The sequence below is a fragment of the Cibotium barometz genome, chromosome 9 (assembly GCF_041138505.1).
Source record: "Cibotium barometz isolate CiBa-2024 chromosome 9, ASM4113850v1, whole genome shotgun sequence".
NCBI classification, from domain to species: Eukaryota; Viridiplantae; Streptophyta; class Polypodiopsida; order Cyatheales; family Cibotiaceae; genus Cibotium; species Cibotium barometz.
This window is the reverse complement of record NC_141054.1, coordinates 57,744,757-57,772,379: the sequence shown is the minus strand read 5'-3', so window position 1 is coordinate 57,772,379 and position 27,623 is coordinate 57,744,757. Positions and strand designations below refer to the sequence as shown.

Below are 27,623 nucleotides of genomic sequence, written 5' to 3'. Positions count from 1 at the left end.
AAAAGCTTCCAATAGGACCGAGGAAGAGCAGTGAGACCGCGGTAAGGCGCTTATCCTCCTCCACTGGATCAAAGCCCACTTGGTACTGAAAGAAGAAAATCTTCCTAGGACCAAGAGGGAAGGGGCTGCCAGCCAAAACTTGAGAAGTAGCTTCTGAAGAATGAAAGTCCACCTGGAAGAAGCCTCGACCAAGCAAACGAGTATCCTGGAAGTGTACAATCAGTTCCGAAGGGAATGCTGCTAGAAGCCATTCACGGGCCTGCGAATGAGAGGGGTGGGAACCATAAACTCTCGCAACAAGGGTGGTCTGGACCTCAAGGTCAATGTCATACTGAAGAGAGGTGAGCTCGTCTTGTGAAAAATTGATGATTCTCCCGGCCAATGGGGGTGACGAAAGATTGGTTGTGGCGGAAGAAGCCATAAAGCCAATCGAGGGCCGACTTGAATCCAAACAAAAATGCTGCTGAAATAGAGACAGGTGAAGAAGAAGGGCGGAAGCAGCTGGGGCAGCAAAGGGGCAAGCAGGGGCAGCAGTGGGGCAGGCGGGGGCTGCAAATGGGCAGGTGGGGGCAGCAGAGGGGCAGGCGGGGGCAGGAAACAGCAGCGCAAGCTCACCACTCCAGCAGCGCAAAACGATCAAGGCCTGAGTGCATAAATTCAGTAGTCAGAGTCACCAACTCTTCTTATTGACTTAGAGTCGCCAACTCTAATCACTCATTAGAGTCACCAACTCTTGTATGAGTGAATCTATCATGCTCCAAGAAATCCTTCTGCACACAGATCTCTGGAGGATGGTGACACTCGGGGCTCCGATGTGGAAGAAATCAGTGAGTGGCCTCTGCACTAGTCCACGGACTGGCGCTGCTGGCCTGGTCTGTAGTAGAGATTCCGTGTTTGCGTAGCTCCAAGAGAAAGAGCCCTAAACATCTCTAATCTGAGAAGTCCATGATCCTAGAGAGAGGCCCAAATCCCTCACGAAAGAGGCAGTGAAATCTCCCCTTGATCTCATAATATAGTGGACATCTGCATATGTAATGCTCCTCTGTCTGCCTCTATGTGGCACAACCGGCAGGTGTGATCCTCTGAGGCTATCCTCACTGGAACATATCTGGTTTTCTCAATCCTCAATTGATGGGAGGAAGTGCAGATCTGACCAATGGCGCATTTGACTCTGAATGAAAAGTGAGTATCCATATATCTCGGGCGTATGATAAATCCATCCTCGGTCAAGTGGAGGAGATGATCTCTGTAGAAAGCCATCTTCGTCCCCAAAGGCTGTGTAGGTCAGCTCCATGTCCTCCTGAGTATCTAGTCTGACAATATCCTTCCTAATGACCTTATTCAGCTCTGTACGGACGAGGTCAAAGGAGGGGGCCTCTATGTTGTACTGAGGAGGGAGTGCATCCATCTGTATCCCATGTAGTCCAAGCGAAGTAGTCGCTTGTGCATACCAGCACTGTGTGTCACCATCTCGTGCCAGTCCTCTGGAGGACTCCAGCGCCAATCGGGGATATCTATGCTGTGAAAGCTCCCATAGTCTGTGTATGTATGTCACTGTTTGGAATAATGCCTCTGTGACTACAGGGGCTACCCCCATCTCTGCTTGTACAGTCTCATGTGGCACAGAAGGTGTACTCCTAATTATCTGAGAGCATCATCATAACCAAAGGCCTCTCCAGCGGCTTCCAGCCGTCATAGAATTCTCTTGTATCAGTATGAGTTGGCTCTCCTGTCTGTCTTCTCTTGTGGTATAAGCTCGGCTCCCATAGAGTAGTGTGGGAGTGACCAGCTTGTCAAAAAGCCATAGCTTCGTCCTCGGCTCCTGGAACTGTACCTGTGAGCACAGCCTCTCTAAAGAACCGAATGCTGTGTATCTGAGCTGCTCCTGTCATGGAGAAAATAGGTCCTGTAAAAGGGACCCCTAGGTAGATCTAGGACGTGACATGCTCCAGAGGCTCTCCCCTGTATGTGAACTGAGTCGTCCATCTACTAATCCACTGCATGGAAGTATTAAAGATCATAACCTTGGTTTTACCAAGGTTCACAGTGAGCTCTCGAGCATCGCAAAAAGTTTGTAGTGCCTCTAGGTGTCTCTGCAGAACTTTAAATTATGATCTAGATACATGAGCAGAGAGCTCTCATATCACCCTAATACATCCCTCATGGGCCGCTGTGACATGGTGCTCAAGGTGGTAAAACTGAGGTGGCGCGAGAAGGTCCTGCGATGATGGGAGATGATGGCCCGGATCTTCCTGTGGTGGCGTGGCCGTGGGTGAGGGCCATGGGGTCTGGGGCGTCGAGCTCTGCATAACTCAGTGGCTCTGTGGAGTGTCACACCTCTCGGCCGAGCTCCTACACTAGCCTGTGGTTTGGGTATGATGGGTGGTTCAGCCCTTGGAGTGCTGGTATGGAAGAAGTCGGTGAGAGCTCTCTGTGCTGGTCCTCGAGCAAGTACAATTGATCTGGACCTCACTTAGGACTCCCTGTGTCTACGGAGCTCTAGAAGAAAAAGTCCCACGCATCTGTGATCCGGGAAGTCCATGATCCTGGAAAGTTGTCCGAACCCAGCTCGGAAGAGGCAGTGGAACCTCCCCCGAATCTCATAGTATACAGGGCATCGGCATATGTAATGGTCCTCTGTCTCGGGCTCTGTGTGATAGAGCTGGCATATCTTGGCCTCTGGGTGGCCGCCCTAGGCCCATATCTGGCAGTCTCCACTCTCAGCTGGTGGGACGAGGTGCGGATCTGGCCTATCGCACATCTCACCCCAAAGGATAGGTGTATGTCCATGTAGCGTGAACGGATGATGAACCCATCCTCTATCAGGCATAGGAGGTGATCTCTGTAGAAGGCCATCTTAGTCCCCACGACTAGGTGAACTCCATGTCCTTTGAGTATCCAGTCTGACAATGTCCTTCTGATAACCCTGTTCCGCTCTGTGCGGCTGAGAGCAAATGACGGGGCCTCTATGCTGTACTGGAAGGGGGGGAGTGCCTCCATCTGCATACCGTGCATGCCAAACCAAGTGCCTACTTGTGCATACCAACACTCTATATCTCCCTCAAGTGTCAACTCTCTCGAGCACTCCAGGGCTAGCCGGGGGTATCTATCATGTGGAAGCTCCCATAGCCTATGCCAGTATGTCACTGTTTGGAATAGAGCCTCTGTCACTATCGGTGCAGCCCCCATCTCTGCCCGCACAATCTCATGTGGCATTGACGGTTTACTCCTAATCATGCGTGAGATCATCGCCACTAGGGGCCTCTCCATCGGCTTCCACCCATCATATACCTCCTCTGTATCTGTCTCGGCCGGCTCTCTCCTTTGTCTCCTCCTGTGGTATAAGCTAGGACCCCAGATGGGGGCACCATAAAGTAGTGCAGGTGTAACTAGAGTATCAAATAGCCAAAGCTTCGTCCTCGGGTCCTGAAACTGTATCTGTGAGCATTGCCTCTCTAGCGAGCCAAGGGCTGCATATCCCCTCATCAATCTAGCGTCGGCCGCCTTCCGCATCGAGAACTGAGGTCCAGCAAAAGTGATCCCAAGGTATACATATGAGGTAACATACTCCACAGGCTCTCAACTGTATGTAAACTGTACTGCAGATCTACTTATCCACTGTGAGGAGGTGTTAAAGATCATGACCTTGGTCTTTCCAAGGTTCATAGTAAGGTCCCGGTCCTTGCAATAGGCCCGTAATGCATCCAAATGCCTATGCAGCCCCTCTGGTGAATCAGAAATAAGAACAATATCATCTGCATACAAGACGATTGATATCAGGACTCCTGCCAAATGTGCTCCTGGTCCTCCTTGTCTGTCTATGTAATCCGAGATCTCGTCAATGTATAGACCAAATAGAGTAGGAGACAAGGGGCAGCCCTGCTTCACCCTGATAGTGTTGTGTATGATCTCTGAGTGACCTCCTCGATCCCGTACTCTGCCTGTGACTGACTCATAGAGTGTAATGATCATTACGATCCCCCACAGCATCTCTGCTGGCACTCCCATATCCTGCAGTCTCCTCATCAGTCTGGCTCGTGGGACAGTATCAAAAGCTTTGAGGAAATCCACAAAGCAGCAGTATATCCATTGCCCCGTGAGCTCTCCCCTCCTCAATGATCCCCCGTAGTGTAAAGATATGATCTAGTGTGGAGTGCCCTCTCCTGAAGCCTGCCTACATGCTCTGAGTCTCTGCTCCTTGGACCATCTACTAAGCTCATGCTCCAAATTTGAACCATAAATCTTGGCCAAGCTGTGACCAATCATGATAGTCCTATAGTTGTTGGGGTCCATGGGGTCACCTGCTTCCAAGATAGGTACAATAGTATTTGATGACCAGCTGACGGGGAAGCCCTCACATAAAGCCCTGTTAAAAATATGAACCAGTAAAGGGGCTAGCGTGTCCCTAGCATGGGAGAAATGCTCGGTGAGGAGTCCATCATGATCCTGTGCTCTCCCAGTCTGCATCCTGTCAATAGCATCTCTCACCATGCTGAGGTGAAAGAAGGAAGAGTGTGGGGGACGAGGTTTGGGTGGATGGGGGAGAGGTGGCTGCTCGGGGACATGGTAGAGAGAGGTGGCATAGGTGTGCCAGGTGCTGGGTGAAGTAATCGGAGTTGGAAGGCGATGATCCTGGAAGATCCTCCAGGCCTCCTTACAGTCCCTTCCAACAAATATCTGGTATAGCTCCTGAGAGAGAGAAAAAAAGAAAGAAAGAAGTTATATTATCGTTTACGGAAGGCCCCAAGGGCCTATGAGACCAAAAGTAATACAATGGTACCATGGATATACTGAGCCATGGAAAACTGAAAGAAAAAGTAAAATGAAAACATCTGACAGTACATATGATCAGCGGATGATCCTGTGTAGAGTGAGATATGCTGTGATCAGCTAATGACGATACCCACCTCGGCTAGAATCGATTTGATGGTGGAGTGAATGTTAGGTCTCTGTGATGGGAGCATGACATGTCGGCGGAGAACCTCACGAATCTGTTTCTGTGTGGTGGAGGGTCTTGATGCTCTGGGTTAGGGATGTGTGGCTCGCAGAATGGATTGAGCTCTCTCATGAAGAACTCCTCTGGGGCGTGGGTACGGGTGGTGGGGTCTGATGTTGTAGTAGAGGAACTGTTGTGGGCAGTGGATTCCGATGTGGATGTATGTACCACAAAGAAATCTGTGATGGCTCTCTCTGAGGTGTCCTGTCAGAGTCGGGGGCTGTCTCTCAGCATGCTGCCTCAACACTACATCCCTGTGTCGTCTGAGCTCCATCAAGTACATGCCCAAGCACCTCTGATCCTCAAACTGTATCACCCGTGTAAGTGGTCCGAATCCCTCTCGGAAGAGGCAGTGGAATCTCTCCCGTATCTCATAGTAAGCCGGACAACTGAGCATATAATGGGCCTCATCCGTTACTGCTCCTATGATGCATACTGTGCATGTCCTCTCCTCATGTGCGATATCCTCAGCTCTACTAATCTCTACTCTGAGGTGGTGGAAGGATACCCTGAGGTGGCCGATCGTGATACGCATGGCATGTGACATGTGTATCTGTATGTATCCCGGGATCTCAACGAATCCATCCTCGGAGAGTCTCAAGAAGTGATCTCTGTAGAACTCACACTTCTTACCAATCTCTGACGGAGACATCCATGTTTGGTGTATGTGTAGCCCGAGTACATCTAACCGGATGATCTGGTTGATCTCCTGACGTGAGAGATCAAGGTATGGGGTATTCAAGCTATACTGAAACGGGGCGAGACAGTCCACCTGTATGCTATGTGCATGAATCCACTCAACTACCTCAGAGGATCATGCATGTGTCGGTAATGGTGGTGGCCGTGTCGCTAAGGAGGAAGGCAGTCCAGCTCGTCTCAATCGCTCCCTCTCCCTCTCGCCATATTATTGCATAGAGGACTCTAGTGCTAGTCATGGGAGGCGATCTTTGTCAAGCGTGTATACATGTTGAATATAAGTGACAGTCTGAAAAAGGGCATCTGTAACCAGTGGGGCCACCCCAAACTCTGCATGTAGAATGTCATGTGGTACAGATGGCTTACTCCTGATCATGTGTGACAACATCATCACCTGTAGCCTCTCTATGCTCCTCGAGTGATCCTTCCCTAGGCTTGGCCCCCAAAGGGCTGCACCATACATAGCCGTTGGTAGTACTAGAGTACCAAAGAACTAGCACGTAGTGCGGGTTATTGGAAATGTGCTTGGAAACATTGTCTCTCCATACGGGCTAGGGAGGCGTGCCCCCTCGCAAGTCAGTCAGTGGCAGCTGTGGTCATGCAAAACAAAGGGCCTGTAAAAGTGACTCCTAGATACACATACTTCTGCACTATCTCCACCTGGGCATCTCTGTATATGAAAGAAAATCGTGAGGCGACAGCATAAGATGTGTTGAAGACCATAACCTTGGTTTTGCCCAAATTGACCGTAAGGTCTCTCCCCCTGCAAAATCTGTCCAATGCATTTAAGTGTTTCTGTAAACCCTCAGCTTAATCTGAGATCAAGACAATGTCGTCAGCGTATAGCAATATGGGCACTGCTGTTTGAGCCAATGGTGAACCTCTACCTCCGAAACTATCCACAAATATTGCGATCTCATCAATGTATAAGCCAAACAGTGTAGGTGAGAGTGGGCAGCCCTGCTTAACCCCAATAGTGCTACATATATCTCCCGAGGTCCCACCGGGTGCACGTACTTGGCAGTGTACTGCCTCATATAGTGCCATTACACCCCATATCATCTCATGTGAGAACTGGAGCTCCTGCAAGCGTCCTATTAGACGAGATCGAGGGATGGAGTCCATAGTTGTCACGGTACGAAAATACGATACCGTACGGTACGATACCGTACGGGAATATTCGGTACGATATGAAATTTTGGGATACGGTACGATAAAATACGGTTTTTTAAATTAAAGAACACCTACAAACATAGACATTTTCAATTTGGAAGGGTAGAGTCTAGAGAAGTTGTTTCAAACCAAAATATCATTAAAAACAACTAAACAAGTTTGAAGTGACAAACAAAAGTACATAAGTATAGAGGTGCGATGCGATCATGCGCGCTAGGCGCGAGTACAAAAAGAGAGGCTAGAGCCAAGGCCCAAGGAGAGACTAGACAAAGGCATCACTATCAGAGCTCTCGTTGAAATCATCCTCATGAGAAGAGGACACATCAGTGGCCTCGCCGAAGTCGCCATCGCTAAGAAGGTTGCCCTCATCATCGAACTCGGGCTCTCTAAGCTCATGTGAGAAGCCAAAGGGAGCATCCTCATCTGCAAGAGCGAGTGTGGAGCTACCCGATCCACGCCGCACATAGGTATGCACTATGTCCCTGGGAGCACCACGAACCGTGCATCCACGGCTTCCTACTTGCACTCCTCTGCCACTACCTCCACGCCCACGACGAGTGCGAGTAGGTCGTCGATCAAATGACTCGAGCTCTCGATAGATCTCTGCATAGATCCTCTCCTCCTCCTCATCCTGCACTTTGTTTACACTCTGAAGAGTGTCCCCTGTGAGCTTGAATGCATCCACATTCACCTACATTGTACAATGATCAAGTGACAAGCAATGTATTAGAATTTGGTTCCAAATTTCAATAAACATTGAAGTTTGAAATTTGAATGCTTATAACTTATAACTTATAAGTTGTAACTTATACCTGTCTCGCTGATTCCATCTTTTGCATTGCGCGCAGCATGCGCAAGTTAGCGCGGCAATACACTAGCCGCTCTAACTGTTGCGTGCTCAAGCGATTACGTAACTTCGTGTGTACAAGTGAGTAGGAACTCCAGTTCCTCTCACATGCACCCGAAGAGCAATCCTGAGCTAGGATTCTCAAAGCCACCTTTTGGAGGCTTGAGAGCGCATACCCAAATGTCTCCCACCAAAAGAGGGGCTTCACAAGGGATTCCCTCTTCCAACAGGTAGTAGATGCAAACGCGGCTCCTCCCCTTTGGTCATTGTAGCTTATGAGCTCCTCAAGGAACTTCCCATGGCGATCCTCCGGCAATGCTTTGGGCAAGTAAGCATCTCGGGCTTCAAGTAGCTCCACGTTGGTGAAGAGGGCGGGTGATTTGTAAGCCGGATGCAATAAAGCGGCAAGACCATGGATAGGTCTTCGCATCCACTTCCATCTCTTCTCCACAATGGCCAACATACCATCGCGCTTCTCCTCGTCGATGGAAGGAGAAACGCGTAACTCTGCTATGGCCTCTCCCATGAAGTGAACAAGAAGGCCCATGGTGGCTCCCTCCATGTCGGTCATCCGCAATACCCTATAGAAGGGCGTGACCGCAATGACAATAGTGCGGACCGACTGCCAAAACTCCTCCTTTAGGCAAAGCCGTTGCATGGCTTTGGCCTCCGCCGATTCTCGCTCATCCCACTCATTCCACATTGTGGAGACCACTGTTTGGCGAAGGGAGGATTTCACATCGTGGAGGCGCTCCAAGACGAGCCACATGTAGGCGAAGCGTGTAGATGAAGGCTTCTTCAATTCCAACTTGCTATGTTCGCGGAACATGGCAAGCACCTTCACCTTTGTGGTGAAGAAGGTAACAATAGAGATAGCTTCGGTCATTACTTCCTTCATCCACACTAACTTGCCCATATCCTCCATGAGCAAGTCAATGCAATGGGAGGCACAAGGCGTCCATACTATGGAGGGATAGTCCTTCTCGAGCAACTTCCCCATCCGACGGCAATTTGAAGCGTTGTCGGTGATGACTTGCACCACGTTCTTCGATCCAACCTACATGTCACAATGCACATGAATGGATGCAATGAGCGTATGCCGTATGAGACTTGAGTCATGACTCATGATATAGCCACATATGATCATATGATTCATATCACATATACCAAAGCCTAAACTTTAAAGACTTTAGTGCAATTTGAAAGTTGAAACTTACCTCCATGATGGCTTGCTTGATATGGCGATATATGAATGCACCCGATGTTTTCCTCCCGGCCTTTCCGGAATCCACGCCCCGCACAAAGTATGTGCCAAGAGGGCAAGAGACAAGTATATTGATGATGCCTCTCTTCTTCCGGTCACTCCATCCGTCGGAGAGGATGCTACACCCATACTTGGACCATGCCGCCCGCACCGGATTGAGAGATCTATCGATTCTTTCCCTCTCGTCCACAAGCCTCTTCGTGCGCATGTCATGATAGGAGATGCCGGTCCATCATTCACATGGGCCCACATTTGTGATGGGAGACTTTAATATGTGTGTATCTAGGGAGCAAGCCACGTCGCCTCATTCTGTAATGGATGGCCCGGAGAGAAAGGCGTGGGAAGCTTTTGCAGCAAGGTCGCTAAAACAAGACATGTGGTCTTGGTTGCATTCAGATGAAAGGGGTTACACTTATGCCTCACAACAGTTTCGGGGCACTTATGCTAGATTGGATAGGATGTATATTTTACATCAAGATCTCTTTTTGCCAGAGGTTCTTACTATGATGGTTGATCAGCAACAGGTTTTGTCAGATCATTGGCCGCTTGTGTTTGAAATGGTCTATCATCCTGTGGATGCATATAAAGGCTTGTTGGGACGCTTGCCTTTGTGCTTAAATCACACTTTTTTGGAGCATGAAGTTTTTGATGTTTATATGCGTCAGTTGATACGACATTTCTCCACAAGAGTGTCCATGGCTGATTATCATGCTTGGCCAGTGTTCCTTACCAACACTCGGAAATTAGCGCGGCATTATGGTCTTGCTAATGCCTCTATACAAAAACAGCATGTGGCTCTTCTTGAGTCGCTTTTAAAGGGCTTGCAGGCGTTCATGTTTACTGACTCTATGGATGCTGAAGTTGCGGATGCCATAGAATAGCTGAAAAAGGAGCTATCTAGGGTGCAGGAAGCACAATATGTTCGCTTTAAACTACTTGCACGTCTTGATGCTTTGCGAGATGCTAACTGTCAATCTCATCGCTTCTATGATAAGTTGCATCAAAAACATATGCGTGAGAATATTGTTAGGCTGATGGATGCCAAAGGCAACCTTGTTACTCAACCTTCTGAGGTTATTCAGCATTGCATCAGGCTTTATGAAGATTTGCTTGCCCCTCGAGAGGATGTCTCACCGGCTGTCCTGGCTGCAAGGGAGTCATTGTTTGCTGAAGTACGATATCAAGTTGACCCTGATGTGGCGGTTCAGCTTGATGCTCCTGTTACTCAAGGGGAAGTGGAAGCTATTCTCTCCAAACTTTCCATGGGAAAGAGCCCTGGTTGGGATGGTTTGACAAATGAGTTTTTCCGAAAATATGCTGATCAGCTTGCAGAGCCTTTGACGCTTATTTGTCAAAGGGTTTGGGATGAGGGATATATGCCTGCCGATTGGAAGTTGGGCATACTTCGTTTGTTGCCCAAAGTCCCTTCGCCTACTTCTTTGGCTCAATGTCGCCCGATCTCACTTATGGGTATTATGTATAAAATCTTTACAAAGATTTTTGCCAATCGCTTGCAGAAGGTGCTTCCTACTCTTGTTCATCCATATCAATATGGATTTATGCATGGCAGGAATATTTTGCATAATATTCTTAATGTTCAAATTGGAGTGGATTATGCCAAGGCAAAGAAGCAAGAGATTGTGATGGTGCAGCTGGATCTTGAAAAAGTTTTTGAACATGTCAGCTGGTCTTTCCTTTCTCAGTTAACGACAGCCATGGGCTTTGGTCCCAAAATGGCTAATTTGGTGCATTTACTTGGCTTTGGCTCTATCACGCGGATTATGCTCAATGGAGGACTTTCGGATGGTATTTCTCTCACCTGTTCTCTCCGGCAGGCTGTCCTCTTAGCCCTCTTTTCTTTGCCATTGCCACTCATCCTATGTTATCTCGCCTAGATGCTATGGCATCGCATGGTGAAGTGGTTGGTTTGCATCTCCCTCATGGCAAGCAATTGGTTGCTCAAGCCCTTGCGGATGACACTTTTATGTTTCTCAGGGCCGAAAAAGCCAATATAGATCGAGCAATGGAAGCTTGGAATAATTTTGCATTGGCTTTTGGGCTGAAAATAAATTCAACAAAATCAGTCCTCATTGTATGCACGGAATTTGATCTTGAGGCATTAGGATGGCAAGGCCGTGTGGTGCATACAGGAGACATTGTTCGTCATCTTGGATATCCGGTGGGTGTGGATGTGGACCCCCAAGCGCTTCTTGCTTGGATTTCTGCTCGGATCTCCGATAAATTTGTGTATTGGAAAGCTCAAGGGTGGCCTATGCATGTGAGGGTTAAGGTAGCTCAGGTCATTATGCTTAGCATGATTTCCTATTTTTTGCCTTTGCTACCTTGGACGCACAAATCTCTCATCCGTTTGGTTGCTCCCATTCGGTTTATGCTGTGGAAGAGGCAAGGAAATATTATGGGTCAAACATGGATAGCTTGGAATCACATTACGACGCCCAAAAGAATGGGTGGGGCTGCTTTACTGGATGTCCGCTTGCATATGGTGGCGCGTAGGTGGGCGCTTTTTCAGGATATGTGTTTGCAGGAGCAGCCTTGGGTATTCATGGCTCGTGACTTGATTGAGTTGGAGGGATTGTCACATGGACGGACACGTGTGCAGGCTTCATGGTGGGACATTGTGAATGCGGCTCATCCTGTCCGTATTCGCTCATCACACATTTTATTGCATATTCTCCTTTCTTGGCATGAAGTTCTACTATTGGCTCGGTGGGATCCTGGTCATGAAAGACTACTTTTGAACTCTTTGCAGTTCGAAACATTTGTGGAGTCGTGTGTCATTGTTTGGCCAGACAGAGATGCTTCACGCATACGACTCAACCGCATGGTCAGGCTAGGCTTGGTTAGAATTTGAGATGCTATGATACCTGGTCGTGACAGGCCATATTCGTTTCGTCGTATTCGGCAGCACTTTAGGGTTCCTCGGACATTTCAGCCACTATGGGTTGACATCATGCATGCAGTTGAGCCTTTTACTCCATTGCCTCGGCCATCTGCAGATCAGCCTTGGCTTGATTGGGCACTATGTAAATCTGGCGACTTGATGTCACTCTCAGCTAACTAGGTCTATCATAAGCTTGTATCAGAGAAAGATTGGGTTTCAGCCAAGGCCAATAAGATGTGGGGATTGCACAAGTTTAAATCATGGTGGCAGAAAACTCTTATGCGTGGTTGGCAGTCTAAACTCCCTTACCAAGGTAAGGTTTTCATTTGGAGGATGTTGGTGGGAGGGTTACCTACACGGGATCAGGTCAGCCGTCGTAAAATTACATTGGCCTCTTGCTTCTTCTGCACGACATGCACTGAAACAGTTATGCATCTGTTCATGAGTTGTCCAGTGGCCCGTCAAATTTGGTCTTTTGTCTCTCGCGTTTGGGAGGCAGTAGAGAGGTCTACTGTTTCGGATCATCAGTGGATATTTGGGATTTGTCCTCAAGTCATTACTTCGGACAGTCACCTTGTGATATTCCATTTCCTTAGATGGACAGAACTTTGGCATATTTGGACTACATGGAATGGGTTCATTTTTGATTCCTTGTCTGGAATACATGGGCACATTCTACGTATCCGCGGTTTGCTGCATTGGCAGTTTTCTTCTCTTCTCTCAGCTCAACTACTGGATGCAGATATTATTTCGTTATGGTCTACGGCGGCTCGGTTGGCTCATCTTTGATGCTTTTATATGGGATGCTTATTTGGCTAGGAGGCTTTCTTATTAGTGTACAGGTTTGCATGGTCATGATTCTTTAGAGGATCTTTTGTGGGGGTTTTGTTTGGGGCCATAGGTTTTGTGTGAGCCATGTGGCTGATGTACATTTTACATATAATATAAAACACCATTTCACGAAAAAAAAAAAAAAAGAGAGAGAGTTACGTTGCTGCCTTGGGGGCTTGAGGAACGGGCCAGCATAGCGAGCTAGCGAGGCGGGAGAGAGGGCGGCGAACAGCGAGGCGGGAGAGAGGGCGGCGAACAGCGAAGCGAATAGAGGTGGGAGAGAGGGTGGCGAACAACGAAGCGAACAGAGGCGGGAGAGGGGGGCAAACAGCGAAGCGAACAGAGGCAGGTGAGGGAGAGGCGAACAACGAAGCGAACAGAGGCAGGAGAGAGGGCGGCGAACAGTGAAGCGAAGAGAGAGAGAGAGGGCGGCGAACAGCGAAGCGAACAGAGGCGGGAGAGAGGGCGGCGAACAGTGAAGTGAACAGAGGAGGGAGAGAGGGCGGCGAACAACGGTGAGAGAGAGAGAGATTAGGTTTAGCAAGATCCTACGAAGCAAGAGTCTAGCTGATTAACACCTAGCAGATATGAGAGAGAAATGAAATGAAATGATATATTAACGTCTTCAGAAGGCCAAAATGACCTATGAGACCAAAAAGGTTACAACAATTGGTGGATCTGATACAATGTCTGTGTAAGAAAACTAAAAAACAACTAAACAACTAACTGAAACTGAAACTACGAGGAAAAGTACGGTACTAGGAGCTCCTAATGGATAACATCCGGGAGGAAAACTAACAAAGGTAAGCATCATACACATCACTATCCAAAGATGTCTCTCATCGGTCGATGGCGGATATCCTCAATGTCCTCCATGGTGAGTACTCTGACTGGACGTCTCCCATGCCGTGCTAGTATGGTCTTGAAGACTTGATCCTCTGTTGTAGTCTCCGCCGGTGTCGAGATGGGCCTCTCATCTTGGGGCGCCTGGACCGCCCCAGCTCTATAGTCCGATCAATCAATGGTGCGGCTATACTCTGGGGCTAGCTGCAATGCCTGCTGGCCTGACTGCTCAATCTCTGGTCGAAAGAAGTCTGTAATCTGCCTCTGTAGGTGTCTCTCTCTCTCTGATCCCCTCCCTCTCAAGAGACCCTCTCTATGTCTATGCAGCTCCAGCAAGTATAATCCGAGGCATCTCTGATCCTGGTATCTCATGACTCTAGAAAGTGGTCCGAAACCCTCTCTAAACAGGCAGTGAAAACGGCCTCGTATCTCATAATATACTGGACAATGACATATGTAATGTAACTTTGTCTCTGGCTCCATCTGGCAGAGCTGACAAATCCTGGCCTCAGCTGGTACTCCTCTGAATCTGCCAGTCTCAATCTCTAGCTGGTGTGAGGATGTGCGCATTTGACCAATAGCACACCGTACCCCATGAGAAAGATGAGTATCCATGTAGCTAGGTCTAATCACAAACCCATCCTCCGTGAGCTGGAGAAGATGATCTCTTTAGAAAGCCATCTTCGTACCAAGCTCGTGTGTCGGCTGTATCCATGTCCTCCTAGTGTCCAGCTGAGTCAAGTCCTACCTCATAAGTCTGGTAATCTCTGCCCGTGTGAGAGAGGGAGGGTGCATCCAGGGAGTACTGAAATGGAGGTATCCTGTCCATACTAAAGCCATGCAATTGGAACCAAGCTGTCATCTGTGCATACCAACATGATCCGTCTCCCTGTGATGCCAACTGTCGTGAAGACTCCAGGGCTAAGCGAGCATATCTGTCTCTAGGGAGAGCCCAAGTGCTATGTATAAAGGAGACTGATCGAGTGAGTGCCTCTACTACCAATGGGGGGGCAGCCATCTCTGCAGCACGGATAATATCATGTGGTACGGAGGCCTTGGCCCTAATCATCCGGGAAATCATAGAAACCAAGGGCCTCTCCATACGTCTCCATCCATCAGTGCTACCAGCTCGGCTGTGGAGGGTCCCCATATCTCCACTCTATACAGCATGGCTGAAGTGACCAAAGTGTCAAAGAGCCAGAGCTTTGTTCGAGGTTCCTGAAACTGAACCTGCGAACACATCCTCTTTAGTCTCCCCAATGCTGCATAAGCTTTGGTCAATCTGGTCTCCGCTGCTCTCCTCAAGGAAAATAGTGGGCCACTAAAAACCACACCAAGGTAAGTATATGCGTCTGTATACTCCACTGTCTCCTGACCATATGTAAAGGTGGGTACTGACCTCCTAACCCACTGTGCTGTGGTGTTAAACACCATCACCTTGGTTTTACCAAGGTTAACAGACAATCCATTGTCCTGTGCAAATGTGTGCAATGCATCCAAATGATGCTGCATCCCCTCTGGAGAATCTGAGATCAGCACAATATCATCAACATATAATAACAGCGGAATCCATGTCCCTGCTAGCTGTGCTCCTCTGTCACCCTCCCGCTCTACATAGTCCGAAACCTCATCCACATACATCCCAAATAAGGTGGGAGAAAGGGGGCAGCCCTGTTTCACCCCAATAGTGGAGTGAACCATCTCAGATATACCCTGAGTAGTACGTACTTGCCCCACAACTGTCCTGTATAAAGCCATGATTCCCCAAATCAGCTCTGTGGGCACTCCCATCTCGTGTAGTCTGCGCATCAGTCTGGCTCTCGGTACTGTGTCAAAAGCTTTGTGGAAATCCACAAAGCAACAATAAATCCTCCTGCCATATAATCTGCCCTCCTCAATAATAGCTCTGAGTGTCAAGATATGGTCAAAACCTCTCCTGAACCCTGCCTGCCCTGATGCACGTATGCCCTCTCTCTCTGCCCATCTACTCAACTCCTGCTCAAGAATAGCTGCATATAATCTAGCCAATGTGTGACCAATCATGATGGTACGATAATTCCCAGGAAGCATGGGATCCCCTGACTTGAAGATAGGCACAATCGTGGACATATTCCAAGTCTCAGGAAAACCCTCACACATGGCTCGGTTAAACATGATAGCAATAAGCTCTGCAAGCATATCTCTGGCATGAATAAAGTGCTCTGCTACCAAACCATCATGATCATATGCTCTCCCAGTCCTCATCCTGTCAATAGCTTTCCTTACCATCTCTCAGCAGTAAAGAAAGCACATGTCTCTGGGCATGGCTGCGATGGGTCTAGCAGGGCGGCTGTTCTGGTGCTGTGTACAAGGATGCTGCATACTCACCCCAAATCTCTGTGGAGGTAATGGCTGGTGATGGTGAATGCTCATGGAATAGTCTCCATGCCTCGCCTGAGTCCTGACTTATAAATAACTGATACAAATCCCTCTCTAACAGAGCAAGATAAGCTCTCTTCTTCCGTCGCACTAGGTGCCGGAAGGTAATCCGTGACTCTCTGTGAGTGGTAACACCCATGAACACCTCTCTCTGTAATCTGATCCTCATCTCTCTGCACTCCTCATCATACCAAGTGTTCTGGGGCATGTTCCCAGATCGTCTCCGTGTAGGCTGACTATGGGGATATGCCTCTGATGCTGCAGCATGAAGCGTCTTTATCAATATCTGAGTGAGCTCATCTAATGGCCGTCCCGGCTCCTCGGCACATAAGCGTCTGTATATCTCATCCGTGTACACGGTGTCAGTCTCCCTCGTAAAGGTATAACGAGTGTGTGTGGAGACCTGTCCCAATGGAGCGGTGCTGAACTGAAATGTGAGAGTGAAGGACAAGATAGCATGATCCACTACTATTCCAACCGGCCTAGTGCCTACCATAAAATCCTGAAAAGAGGGAATGAGACTGGGCTGAGCCATAACATAGTCCACTGTACTAGCACCATGCCGATGTGGAAAGCTAGTGAAACCGCCCGATGTCGGGAATCTCTGTAGGCCATTCAGGATGGCCAATCCATGTGGAGTCCCCATGTCTATCAAATACCGCCCATACACTGTATGTTCCTCATCCTGTGAGAGTCTAGATAGGCCCATATCCCTAACATCAAGCTCCCTCAACATCTCCTCTGAGGTATCATAAAAGAATGTCTGGTTATGGGCGGTCTTGGCATTGAAGTCCCCCAAGAGAATGATGTCTCCATCCCTGGAGAACTCCCAAATGTCATCATCCAAAATAGAAAAGGGAGACTGCCCGCTAGGTGATGCATACACTGATGTACTAGGAGCAAAATAGCATATAGCAATCTAGAGATATCTGCCCGTCTCTGCCCTCAGTCTAACCCACATGTACCTAGCCTGCTCATCTCTGCGGACTATATGTATCAGTGGCTGTAGCTCCTCTCTAAACAATACTGCCACTCCTCCTGAGCCCCTTCCTCTATGCTCTGAACGAGTCTCCTGTCTACAAGCTGTCTCCCATTGGTATCCACTAACATGTGGCATGGACTGTCCAGGAGCCTGATGTGTCTCACAGTAGAAGATGATGTCCCTCCCAGTGAAACTATCCTCAAAAGCCCCTACATCACGGCGTAGAGATCCATTACAATTCCAAGTAGCAACTTTGAGTGTAGTCCCATAGGTCTCGCGCCGTCATGAAGAGCGCCTCTCCATAATCACCACTCTACCATATCTATAGAAGGCCACTTTCCCTTTCTCTCGGGCTGCCCTTATCTCGGGCATAACTTCTTTCATGTGGGCAAGTTGCGAGAGTGTGAGGTCATCTCCAAGAAATATTCCCGTCTTCTTGAGTGTAGGACGTCTCTTCAAGAAGTCCTTCGCTTCCATGGAGGGGAAACGAATGATAAGTGCTCTCTCCTTAGAAGATTCGCCACTACCTTCTCTCTTCTTTCCCACTCTCCATGCCTTTGTGTGCGTGGCTTCAATGCCTATCATAGAGAAGAGCTCCTTGGTTTCCCCTTCCGCATCAGCACGGTCTTTTAGACCGGACACTCGTACATGTAAGGCCCGGGTCTTCCTCCTTTGCTCCTCTTCAAGGGTCATGTTGATGATGGTGGGAGTGGGGATGGGTGGCGATTCTTTACCTTTCCCTTTCTTGGCGACCTCGATCCATTTCTCTGCCTCGTCCATCTTCTTTTGTGTCTTTGTGATCACCTCCACCCATGAAGATGTCTTCTCTTTATGTTGCTCCTCCTCCTCTCGAATGATCCTCATTTGTTCCTTGATGGCATTCAGCTCTTCAATAAAGGAGGGCTGAAATTTTCCATCCTCAAGCTTGCTTTTTGAAGTGGCTTCCAACTCCTTTTTGAGGGCTGAGATTTCAGCCGCTTGACTTCTAGCATGCAATTTGGCCTCCACTAGTTCCTCCTTTAAGGCTGAAATCTCAGCCTCTTGCTTGGATGCTCTCTCTTTGAGCTCTTGAATTTTGTCAAATCCCTTCTCGAGTTTGGAGAGGCGGTTTATGATTGCGGTAACGGAAGAGTCGACCATCTTCTTGTTTTCTTTGATAATTGTGCCGAGCTTGTCCTCCACCTTCACGAGCTCCTCTTTAAACCTGGTCTTGGCCATCCACAGCCAATGGATTGAGAGAGAGAAAAATGAAATGAAATGATATATTAACGTCTTCAAAAGGCCAAAATGACCTATGAGACCAAAAAGGTTACAATAATTGGTGGATCTGATACAATGTCTATGTAAGAAAAGCTAAAACAACTAAACAACTAACTGAAACTGAAACAACTACTATGAGGAAAAGTAAGGTACTACGAGCTCCTAATGGATAACATCTGGGAAGCAAAACTCCAGCAACAAAGGTAAGCATCATATACATCACTATCCAAAGATGTCTCTCATCGGTCGATGGCGGATATCCTCAATGTCCTCCATGGTGAGTACTCTGACTGGACGTCTCTTATGCCGTGCTAGTATGGTCTTGATCCTCTGTTGTAGTCTCCGCCGGTGTCGAGATGGGCCTCTCATCTTGGGGCGCTTGGACCGCCCCAGCTCCATAGCCCGATCAATCAGTGTACCTCTGGTGCGGTGTCATGACCCTGTGAAAATGGAACAGCACAAGTGTGGGCATGGTGGTTGCTGAGCAAAAATATTAAATGATTCACATTTGGGGTGCTCGGACAAAGAGAATGATGTGTGGACATCTCCAGGTGTGAAGGGGGACCAAAAACATTAATATTTTAATGTTTTATTCATGGGTTGCCCCTAGGCCTAAGTGGCCCCTAGGGAACTTTAATGTTTATTAAAGTTGGGCCCTAGTATAATTTTGGAGAGAGGCCACTCCACTTTTGGAGTTACACGCCTCTCTCATCTCTCTCTCTCTCTCTAGCTTTTTGGGAGTCGTGCAAGTTCCAAACGTGGAGAAGAGGAGAAGGAAGGTCGACTGCTGCATAGGGTGTGGCTGCTGTTTTTGCTGGAGTTTTTGAAGAACAGGCCATACAGCCAAGCCGTACAGCTCTGTACGGATAGCAGGTACTGTGTACGGTTGCTGCAGGTCAGGCGGCTGTTACTCTGTTTTGCAGGCTGTTGCAGGCGGCTGCAGTTGCAGATTCAGGCGGCGCAGGCAGGTACAGTCCACGTGGCAGCTGAACGACTGCAGGGTACAGTTGTACGGACAGAACAGGTGCAGTCGGCGCTGATTCAGGCTGTGCTGGCAGGAACAGACAGCAGGCGGCTGTTGTGCAGAGCTGTGCAGGTACTAATTTGTACTGTACAGGCGACTGCAGAGACTGTACGAACAGGTACAGTAGGGTTTTAGTGACCTGTACGGACAGGTACAACTGTTCTCAGTTCTGTTCAGACTGGGACAGTTGCAGGCAGAGTTTTTCGAGAGCTTGGTTGGTGAAACAGTCAAGTGGTTGCAAGGAGGAAAAGTACAGACAGTCAAACGGGCATGTACAGAGTGGTACAATTGGCCTCGCGAGTGCAGAACCACGTGCTGATTTGGTAAGCTCTGAACTTGTCTATCTATCTTTCTTTCCATTGGCTTATGTCTGCTGTTCTGCAGAGTTGTGCAATCTGGCCCCTTGTGAGAGGAGGGGTATGGCAGATTGAAAGGGTGGAAACAGAGATTGGACAGTGGATGTATATGTGTGAACTGAGTTGTGGAACCATGTACATGGGATATGCCAGATGTGTGTTCAAGGCTGTCCTGCTGAATGGTCTTGGCTGATCAGAGGGAAACACAGAGTGTTGCTTTTGTGGGACACAGATCTGTGAGTGAATCCTCTGTGCTAAGAGGTATTGTGGGCTGCCAGATTGGACGTACAGGTGTAGTACAGGTGTATTCTCTTGGTTGTTTTTGTTGTACTCAGGTTTACATTTTTTTTGAATTTGAATAAAAAAATACCGGAAGGGGCGCCAAGCTTTGGGGCCAACAGGTGTCGTTCTCATTATAGTTTTGGGGCACTCTAGCTCCAATTAAATTTGTTTTTATATCTGGACTACAAGTGGAAGGGTGACTACTAGTCTACTGCACTTTGGTTTCTACCAGAGGCCCGGTTTCAAGGTTCGGTTTGCCAGGACCCATCATCAACTTTCTTAAGGGGGTGAGCTCGTGGTTGACTCGAGGAAAGTCATCGCTGAAAAATTCAGCAACATGTCTGATACAGCAGACGAACATTTTTATCAAGAAGAGGAAGAGCAAGAGACCTCTCCTGAGAGAAATGAATATGAGGATATTCTTGCAGGAGAACAGGCTGCAGATGATGAGCAATATGAGGATGTAACACAGCCAGAAGATATGCCTAGTAAAGAGGAAGATGATGCTCAGTTTAAAAATCGTTTGGCTGGTGTTATGGATGTGTTTATGTAGCTCACACAAAGTGAGAAGTTTGCTGAATCTCATGACGCAGTAGTATCGGGGACCCAAACCCAAAGCTTCAATAACCATGGCCAAGCGGACATTGTTACGAAAGTGCTGCTGATCCCAGGGTGTTACCCTAGTTATGTTTTGATAGGTCCGCCATTTGGTCTGAGCTACAGAAGTTCCTAGGTGAGGAAAAGGTGAGCGCTCATACTGTTCTATAAAGTCTTTCTTCACAGACTCTCTTGCGTCTTGAAGGTGAGAATCATCAGGGATAAAACTAATTCCTGTTGCCAAGCCATGAAGGAGATTAAGAAAGAAAGGAGATTGATGGGAGTAAGATTACTGTGAGCGACAAGTAAAAGTTACGACTTATATAAAGGAAGGAGCTAGCGTAACCTAGAAGCCAACGGTAACGAAGAAGAAGGTGCATCCTAAGAACCTTCCTCAGGGTCATAGTGCTGCCTTCCCACAGGATCCATCTTTTGGACAGTTTCCGAACATGCAACATGCTTTTGGTGCTAACTCTCAGAGTTCCTTCTTTGGACAGCCATCTATTCCTCAGCAGACTATGCATCCAGGTTATTTTGGTGGTGGCTGCGTTACTCACTGGAGTCTCATCTGGATTTAAAGGAAGTAAGAACTCGAGCAAGAAATCTGAAAAGTCTGGGCATGTTTCGCATGATGCAAAAGGGTCTACAGAGGCGCGGTATAAGAAGTTGCCAATGCCCAAGAGAACTCCTGAGGAGAGACAGGCTTTGAGAGATGCTCGGAAATGTTTTTACTGTACTGAAGAGGGACATATGTCTTTTAATTGTCCCAAGAGAAAGTCCCAAAAGGACTCTGACAATAAAGGAGAGCCCAAGTCAAAGAAACCAAAACCTTTTGTAGTGTTAGTTCCTGATCTTGTTGGGGAATAGCCAGGTGGTGAAGAGACTGAGTTGTGCAGGGCATGGGGCAAAGTGAGAGATCAAAATGCCTTGATATTCTTTGACACAGGTGCTAGAGCCAACTTTATTTCACCGGATTTGGCTGGCCGATTGGGGATTCGTGCAGAGGAGATGGGGCCGTTATATGAGGCTAACATGGCTTGTCCAGGGTATGCAGAACCCGTCACTCCTATCATTGGGAAGCTCAAGCTTCATTTGCAGGGTTATGTGGACAGCGAAGAGTTTTTCATCATGCCACTTGATGGATGTGATGTTTTGTTGGAAATGCCATGGTGCCACAGAGTACATGCGGTGGTGGATACATATAATAGGAAGATTGCTTTGACTCATAGAGGGAAAGAACATGTTTTGGATGTAAAACTTAAAGGGGAATCTGTTCCTATTGTATCAGCTTCGGCAATTTCATCAGTAATGAAAAAGCATCTTTTCGCGTACTTGATTTATGTAAAGGATGCAAAAGATGATGAGTCTAAGTCTAATTTGTCTATGTTAGATAAGGACAGGACTGATTTCTTATGTGGGTTCCAAGATTGTTTTTCCGAGTCATTACCAGGAGAACTTCCTCCGGAGAGGCCAGAAGATGATGCCATTGATCTAATTCCTAGTAGTACTCCACCAAATAGACTGCCGTATCGTGTTAGTGCAACCCAACAAGAAGAAATTACGAGTCAGGTACAGGAGCTGTTGAATAAAGGGTTGATACAGCCTAGCTCATCATCCTTTTGCTCACCTGTACTCTAGTGCAAAAGAAGGATGGTTCTTGGCGCATGTGTATTGACTACCGGGCGCTGGACCGCTTACAGGGTTCCACAGTCTTTAGTCGGATTGATTTGAAAAGCGGGTATCATCAGATACGTATGAGACCCGAGGATGTGCATAAGACAGCATTTCGAACCACGTTTGGGTTGTATGAGTTCTTGGTTATGCCCTTTGGTTTGACAAATGCACCTGCCACATTTAACAGAATGATGAACAGGATTTTCCGGTCTCATAGAGCGTTTGTGGGCACATTCTTTGATGATATGATTGTGCATTCACAAACTGAGGAGGAGCATAGAAGGCATTTGGCCATTGTGTTTGCAGAACTTCGGAACCATAGGCTGGTTATTAATGGCAAGAAGAGTGAGTTTTTCTTGCAAGAGATACACTTCTCTTTGGGGCATATTGTGTCTAGGCATGGAGTCCGTATGGATCCATCGAAGGTGGAAGCAATTCTTAATTGGCCAGATTTGAGGACCGTGCATGATGTACGCAGCTTTTAAGGATTGTGTTCCTATTACAGGCGGTACATACGGTATTTTGCTGAAATTGCTTCGCCCCTTCATGCCTTAACAAAGAAGGCAACTCCATTTAGATGGGCTGATCGGGAAATTACAGCCTTCAAAAAGCTTACTTCGGATCCAGTATTGGTATTACTGGACCTCCGAAAGGCTTTTGTTGTTTAATGTGATGCATGTGGAAACAGCATTGGGGCCGTTCTCATGCAACAAGGACATGTGATCGCCTATGAGAGTAGAATATTGCAGGATGCCGAGAAGCATGTACAGGTTTATGAGAAAGAGATGTTGGTTGTAATTCATGCTCTTTCTACATGGAAACACTATTTGCTTGGGGCTGATTTCACTGTGCAGACAGATCATCAGACCTTGCGTTATTTCCTCACGCAAACTAAGCTTTCAGAGAAGCATATGCGATGGGCAAACTTTTTGTCTATGTTTCACTTCCAGATTGTGCATGTAGAAGGCAAAAAGAATGTTGTGGCAGATGCTTTGTCACGCAAGCCACAGGTCTCAGCAGTTTCACTTGCTTATCATCATGAGCTTGATGAAATGAAAGAGCAGTATGCCCATGATGAGGACTTTGAAAGGTTGTATGATGAGATATCTGAGGGTGAGCGGCATGAGCACTATACTCTCAGAGATGGGTTTTTGTTGATGCATGGTAGACAGTGTGTTACCAGGCAATTGAGACTCAAGGTTATGAATGAAAGTCATGCTCCACCGTATGCAGGTCATAGAGGTATTGACGCCACGGTAAAAGCAGTGGAAACTTTCTTTTATTGGCCAACCTTGAGAAGAGATGTTAATGCTTTTGTTAGGCAATGCATTGTATGTTAGAAGGTAAAGTTTGACCGTCAAAAGACACCAGGGTTACTACAGCCTTTACCTATTCCAGATAGACCTTGGGAGAGCATTGCCATGGATTTTATATTTGATCTTCCACGTACATAAACAGGGAATGATGGCATTTGGACTATCATATGTAGGTTCAGTAAGCAGGCCCATTTCATTCCCGTGCGTAAAACGATCAAAGTTGATCAAATGGTTAAGTTGTTCATGGCGAACATCTTCAAGTATCATGGCTTGCCTACGTCTATCATTAGTGACCGTGATCCACGGATGACGAGTTTATTCTGGAGAGGGTTGTTTGACAACATGGGTACAACTCTCAAGTTTTCATCTTCATTTCATCCACAAACAGATGGTCAATCGGAAGAGGCTAACTCTACAGTGTTGGATCTTCTCAAATGTTATGTGTCAGAGCACAAGCAACAATGGGAAAAGTATCTTCCTTTGGTGGAGTTTGCTTATAACAACACTATCCATACCTCGACGGGCAAGGCGCCTTTTGAGATTGTGGAAGGAGGGAAGAGGGTACCACCTTTGAGGCTGATCAGTATGGAGAGAATAAGGATGAAGCTTATCGGAGAGTTAAGTTGGCACTCCAGAAAACTCAGCAAAAGCAAAAGAAAGCAGCAGACCACAGAGGTGCATTAGAGTTTGCATTGGGTGATTGGGTTCTTTTGCGATTTGAAAAGGCTAGACTCAAGAAGATGAAGGGTAAAGAGCGCTTATTCCCTAAGTTGAGCATGCGTTATTATGGGCCTTTTCAGGTATTGGAAAAGATTGGTGAGGTGGCCTATCGTTTGAAGCTACCAGATCACTGGAGGATTCATAATGCTTTTAATGTGAGTCTTCTTAGACCTTTCCGTGGGGATGTGCCTGAGGATGTATCAAATGAGGCTCAGCCGGAAGTTGAGGAACTTGATGAGGTTCTTATTCCAGAGAAGATACTGGCACATAAGGAAAGAAAGGTACGAGGTAAAGTTTCCCGTCGCTATCTTGTGAAGTTCAAGAACTATTCACCGATGGATGCGAAGTGGATGGAGGAAGGTGACTTAACAGATTCACCTCAGGTTTTGCAGCTTTATCTCGATGCCTTTGAGGTGGAGCCGACTCTTGTTGTGGCTCATTCAGGTTCAGAGCATGGGTCTGGAGCATTGCCTGATGCTCAAGAGGGGGGTCGCACCTCCACTCCCTTGGTACAGACAGGCTCAGGTGACATCTAGAGGTCGCTTGGTGCAGTTTTTGATCTCACCCGAAGGTACTGATGGCTGACAGTACATCTGTTTATGGGACTTCTATGATACATGTGTACTAGTCACATTGGATGTTGTGGTTGTGTATGGTTCACAGTGGTATACAACTTGGACTATTACTACGCCATTGGTTTGCAGTGAATGTTGATACATGTGCATGGCTTAGAGAGATTGGGACGCTGATCTTGCCATATTGTATATTTCACTCTGAATATTTTGTTGTATCACCAGAATGCAATCGAGGACGCTTGCCATTTTTCAAGAGGGGGGTGTGTCATGACCCTGTGAAAATGGAACAGCACAAGTGTGGGCATGGTGGTTGCTGAGCAAAAATATTAAATGATTCACATTTGGGGTGCCCGGACAAAGAGAATGATGTGTGGACATCTCCAGGTGTGAAGGGGGACCAAAAACATTAATATTTTAATGTTTTATTCATGGGTTGCCCCTAGGCCTAAGTGGCCCCTAGGGAACTTTAATGTTTATTAAAGTTGGGCCCTAGGATAATTTTGGAGAGAGGCCACTCCACTTTTGGAGTTACACGCCTCTCTCATCTCTCTCTTTCTAGCTTTTTGGGAGTCGTGCAAGTTCCAAACGTGGAGAAGAGGAGAAGGAAGGTCGACTGCTGCATAGGGTGTGGCTGCTGTTTTTGATGGAGTTTTTGAAGAACAGGCTATACAGCCAAGCCATACAGCTCTGTACGGATAGCAGGTACTGTGTACGGTTGCTGCAGGTCAGGCGGCGCAGGTCAGGCGGCTGTTACTCTGTTTTGCAGGCTGTTGCAGGCGGCTGCAGTTACAGATTCAGGCGGCGCAGGCAGGTACAGCTGTAGGTACAGTCCACGTGGCAGCTGTACGACTGCAGGGTACAGTTGTACGGAAAGAACAGGTGCAGTTGGCGCTGATTCAAGCTGTGCTGGCAGGAACAGACAGCACGCAGCTGCTTTGCAGGTACTAATCTGTACTATACAGGCGACTGTAGAGACTGTACGGACAGGTACGGTAGGGTTTTAGTGACCTGTACGGACAGGTACAGGTGTTCTCAGTTCTGTTCAGACTAGGACAGTTTGCAGGCAGAGCTTTTCCAGAGCTTGGTTGGTGAAACAGTCAAGTGGTTGCAGGGAGGAAAAGTACAGACAGTCACTGGCATGTACAGACTGGTACAATTGGCCTCACGAGTGCAGAACCACGTGCTGATTTGGTAAGCTTTGAACTTGTCCATCTATCTTTCTTTCCATTGGCTTATGTCTGCTGCAGAGTTGTGCTATCTGGCCCCTTGTGAGAGGAGGGGTATGGCAGATTGAAAGGGTGGAAACAGAGATTGGACAGTGGATGTGTGAACTGAGTTGTGGAACCATGTACATGGGATATGCCAGATGTGTGTTCAAGGTTGTCCTGCTGAATGGTCTTGATCAGAGGGAAACACAAGAGTGTTGCTTTTGTGGGACACAGATCTGTGAGTGAATCCTCTGTGCTAAGAGGTATTGTGGGTTGCCAGATTGGACATACAGGTGTATTCTCCTGGCTGGTTTTGTTATACTCAGGTTTACATTTTTTTTGAATTTGAATAAAGAAATGCCGGAAGGGGCGCCAAGCTTTGGGGCCAACAGGTGTCGTTCTCATTACAGTTTTTGGGCACTCTAGCTCCAATTAAATTTGTTTTTATATCTGGACTACAAGTGGAAGGGTGACTGCTAGTCTACCGCATTTTGGTTTCTACCAGAGGCCCGGTTTCATGCGGCTATACTATTAAGAGACTAAGGTTATGTAGAAGGGTGAGAGAAGGGTGTGAGTGTGAATGGACTTGAGGTCCACTTGTTCACCTATTTAAAGGTGAAGCCATGAGGCATTTTGTATGAGAGCAAAGCCTAGTTGTATGCATAAGCAACTTAATAAGCAAGAGTTCTTTCTTGTACTTTTTGAGTCTCTCCACTCCACACACTTGATCTAGCATGAGCACCACGTTTTTTCATCATGGTATCAGAGCTTAGGTGATTTGAACCACTTGTGGTGTAGATTAGGTCAAAAATATCCATTTTTTGCTTATCTTTCTTGTGTGGAGCTCAACCCTCTTCCATTGGAGGCCTTCCAGCAACCGGTAGAGGCAAAATCTTGTAGATATGTCTGCATGGAAGATGTAGTAGACTCGTGGGCGCATCAGGTCGTACGGCCAATTGATGAAATAGGCGCTTCCACGCGGCGGCATTCCTCCTGCAGCAGCTCGGCGCAGTTTTGAGCTGCAGCGCTGGTCGTACATCAGTAGCCCGCCTGTGAGCCATTATTAGGCTAGGCTGGCTAGGGCTTTGATAGCCCACTAAGTGAAGAGTCTACAGCTCGGGTTTGAGCTCCGATGGCGGCCTGAAGCGACGGCTATAGTCAAAATAATCCACTCGCCTCTGTTTTTTCACTCTCAAGCTCTCCATTAAAGCTTGTTTTTGGGTTTTTCTTGCTCAATCATCACTCCCTTGCTTTAATCACTAAAATGGTGGTGTGAATGCTTAGTTGCTGAGTTCCTCTCTTGTCTTTGAAGAGTTCCCATCCACATGAGGTAGCGTCAAGCTTCAACATCAACATCAAACTTCAAGCTTTCAAAGTGATTCAAGTGTGCTTCTAAGCACTAATTGTGTTGTTTAACACTAATTACTCTGTTAATCCAGCAAAGGGAAAGTGTTCTTAAACACTAATAGTGTTATTAAACACTAATGGTGAGTTAATCACCAAAATAAGTGTCATTTGACACTAAAAATGTGCCTTTTAGCACTAATTGTGTTTTATACACACTAATGGTGATATTAATCATCAACTAAAGTGTTGCTCAACACTAAGGTGGTCTTAACCATCAAAGGAGGAGGTCATTTACATTAAAGAGGCTCTTCT

The 27,623-nt window shown here is 47.3% G+C and overlaps 2 protein-coding genes across 8 annotated transcripts in view; one reads left to right on the top strand and one right to left on the bottom strand.

Annotated features, from left to right (window-relative positions):
* LOC147635753 (uncharacterized) overlaps nt 1–27,623 on the top strand; it is a 167,370-nt gene that overhangs the window by 49,458 nt on the left and 90,289 nt on the right. The gene's annotated exons all lie outside the window — the stretch shown is intronic.
* LOC147635755 (uncharacterized) lies at nt 7,175–9,179 on the bottom strand. Its single transcript, XM_086803163.1, has one exon. It carries the CDS (start codon nt 8,710–8,712, stop codon nt 7,672–7,674), a length of 1,041 nt encoding a protein of 346 aa, XP_086659289.1. The 5' UTR covers nt 8,713–9,179; the 3' UTR covers nt 7,175–7,671.

Bases quoted from the DNA above. Each gene is read 5' to 3' on its own strand.
- LOC147635755 (XM_086803163.1), bottom strand. From the start codon at position 8,712: ATGGGGAAGTTGCTCGAGAAGGACTATCCCTCCATAGTATGGACGCCT.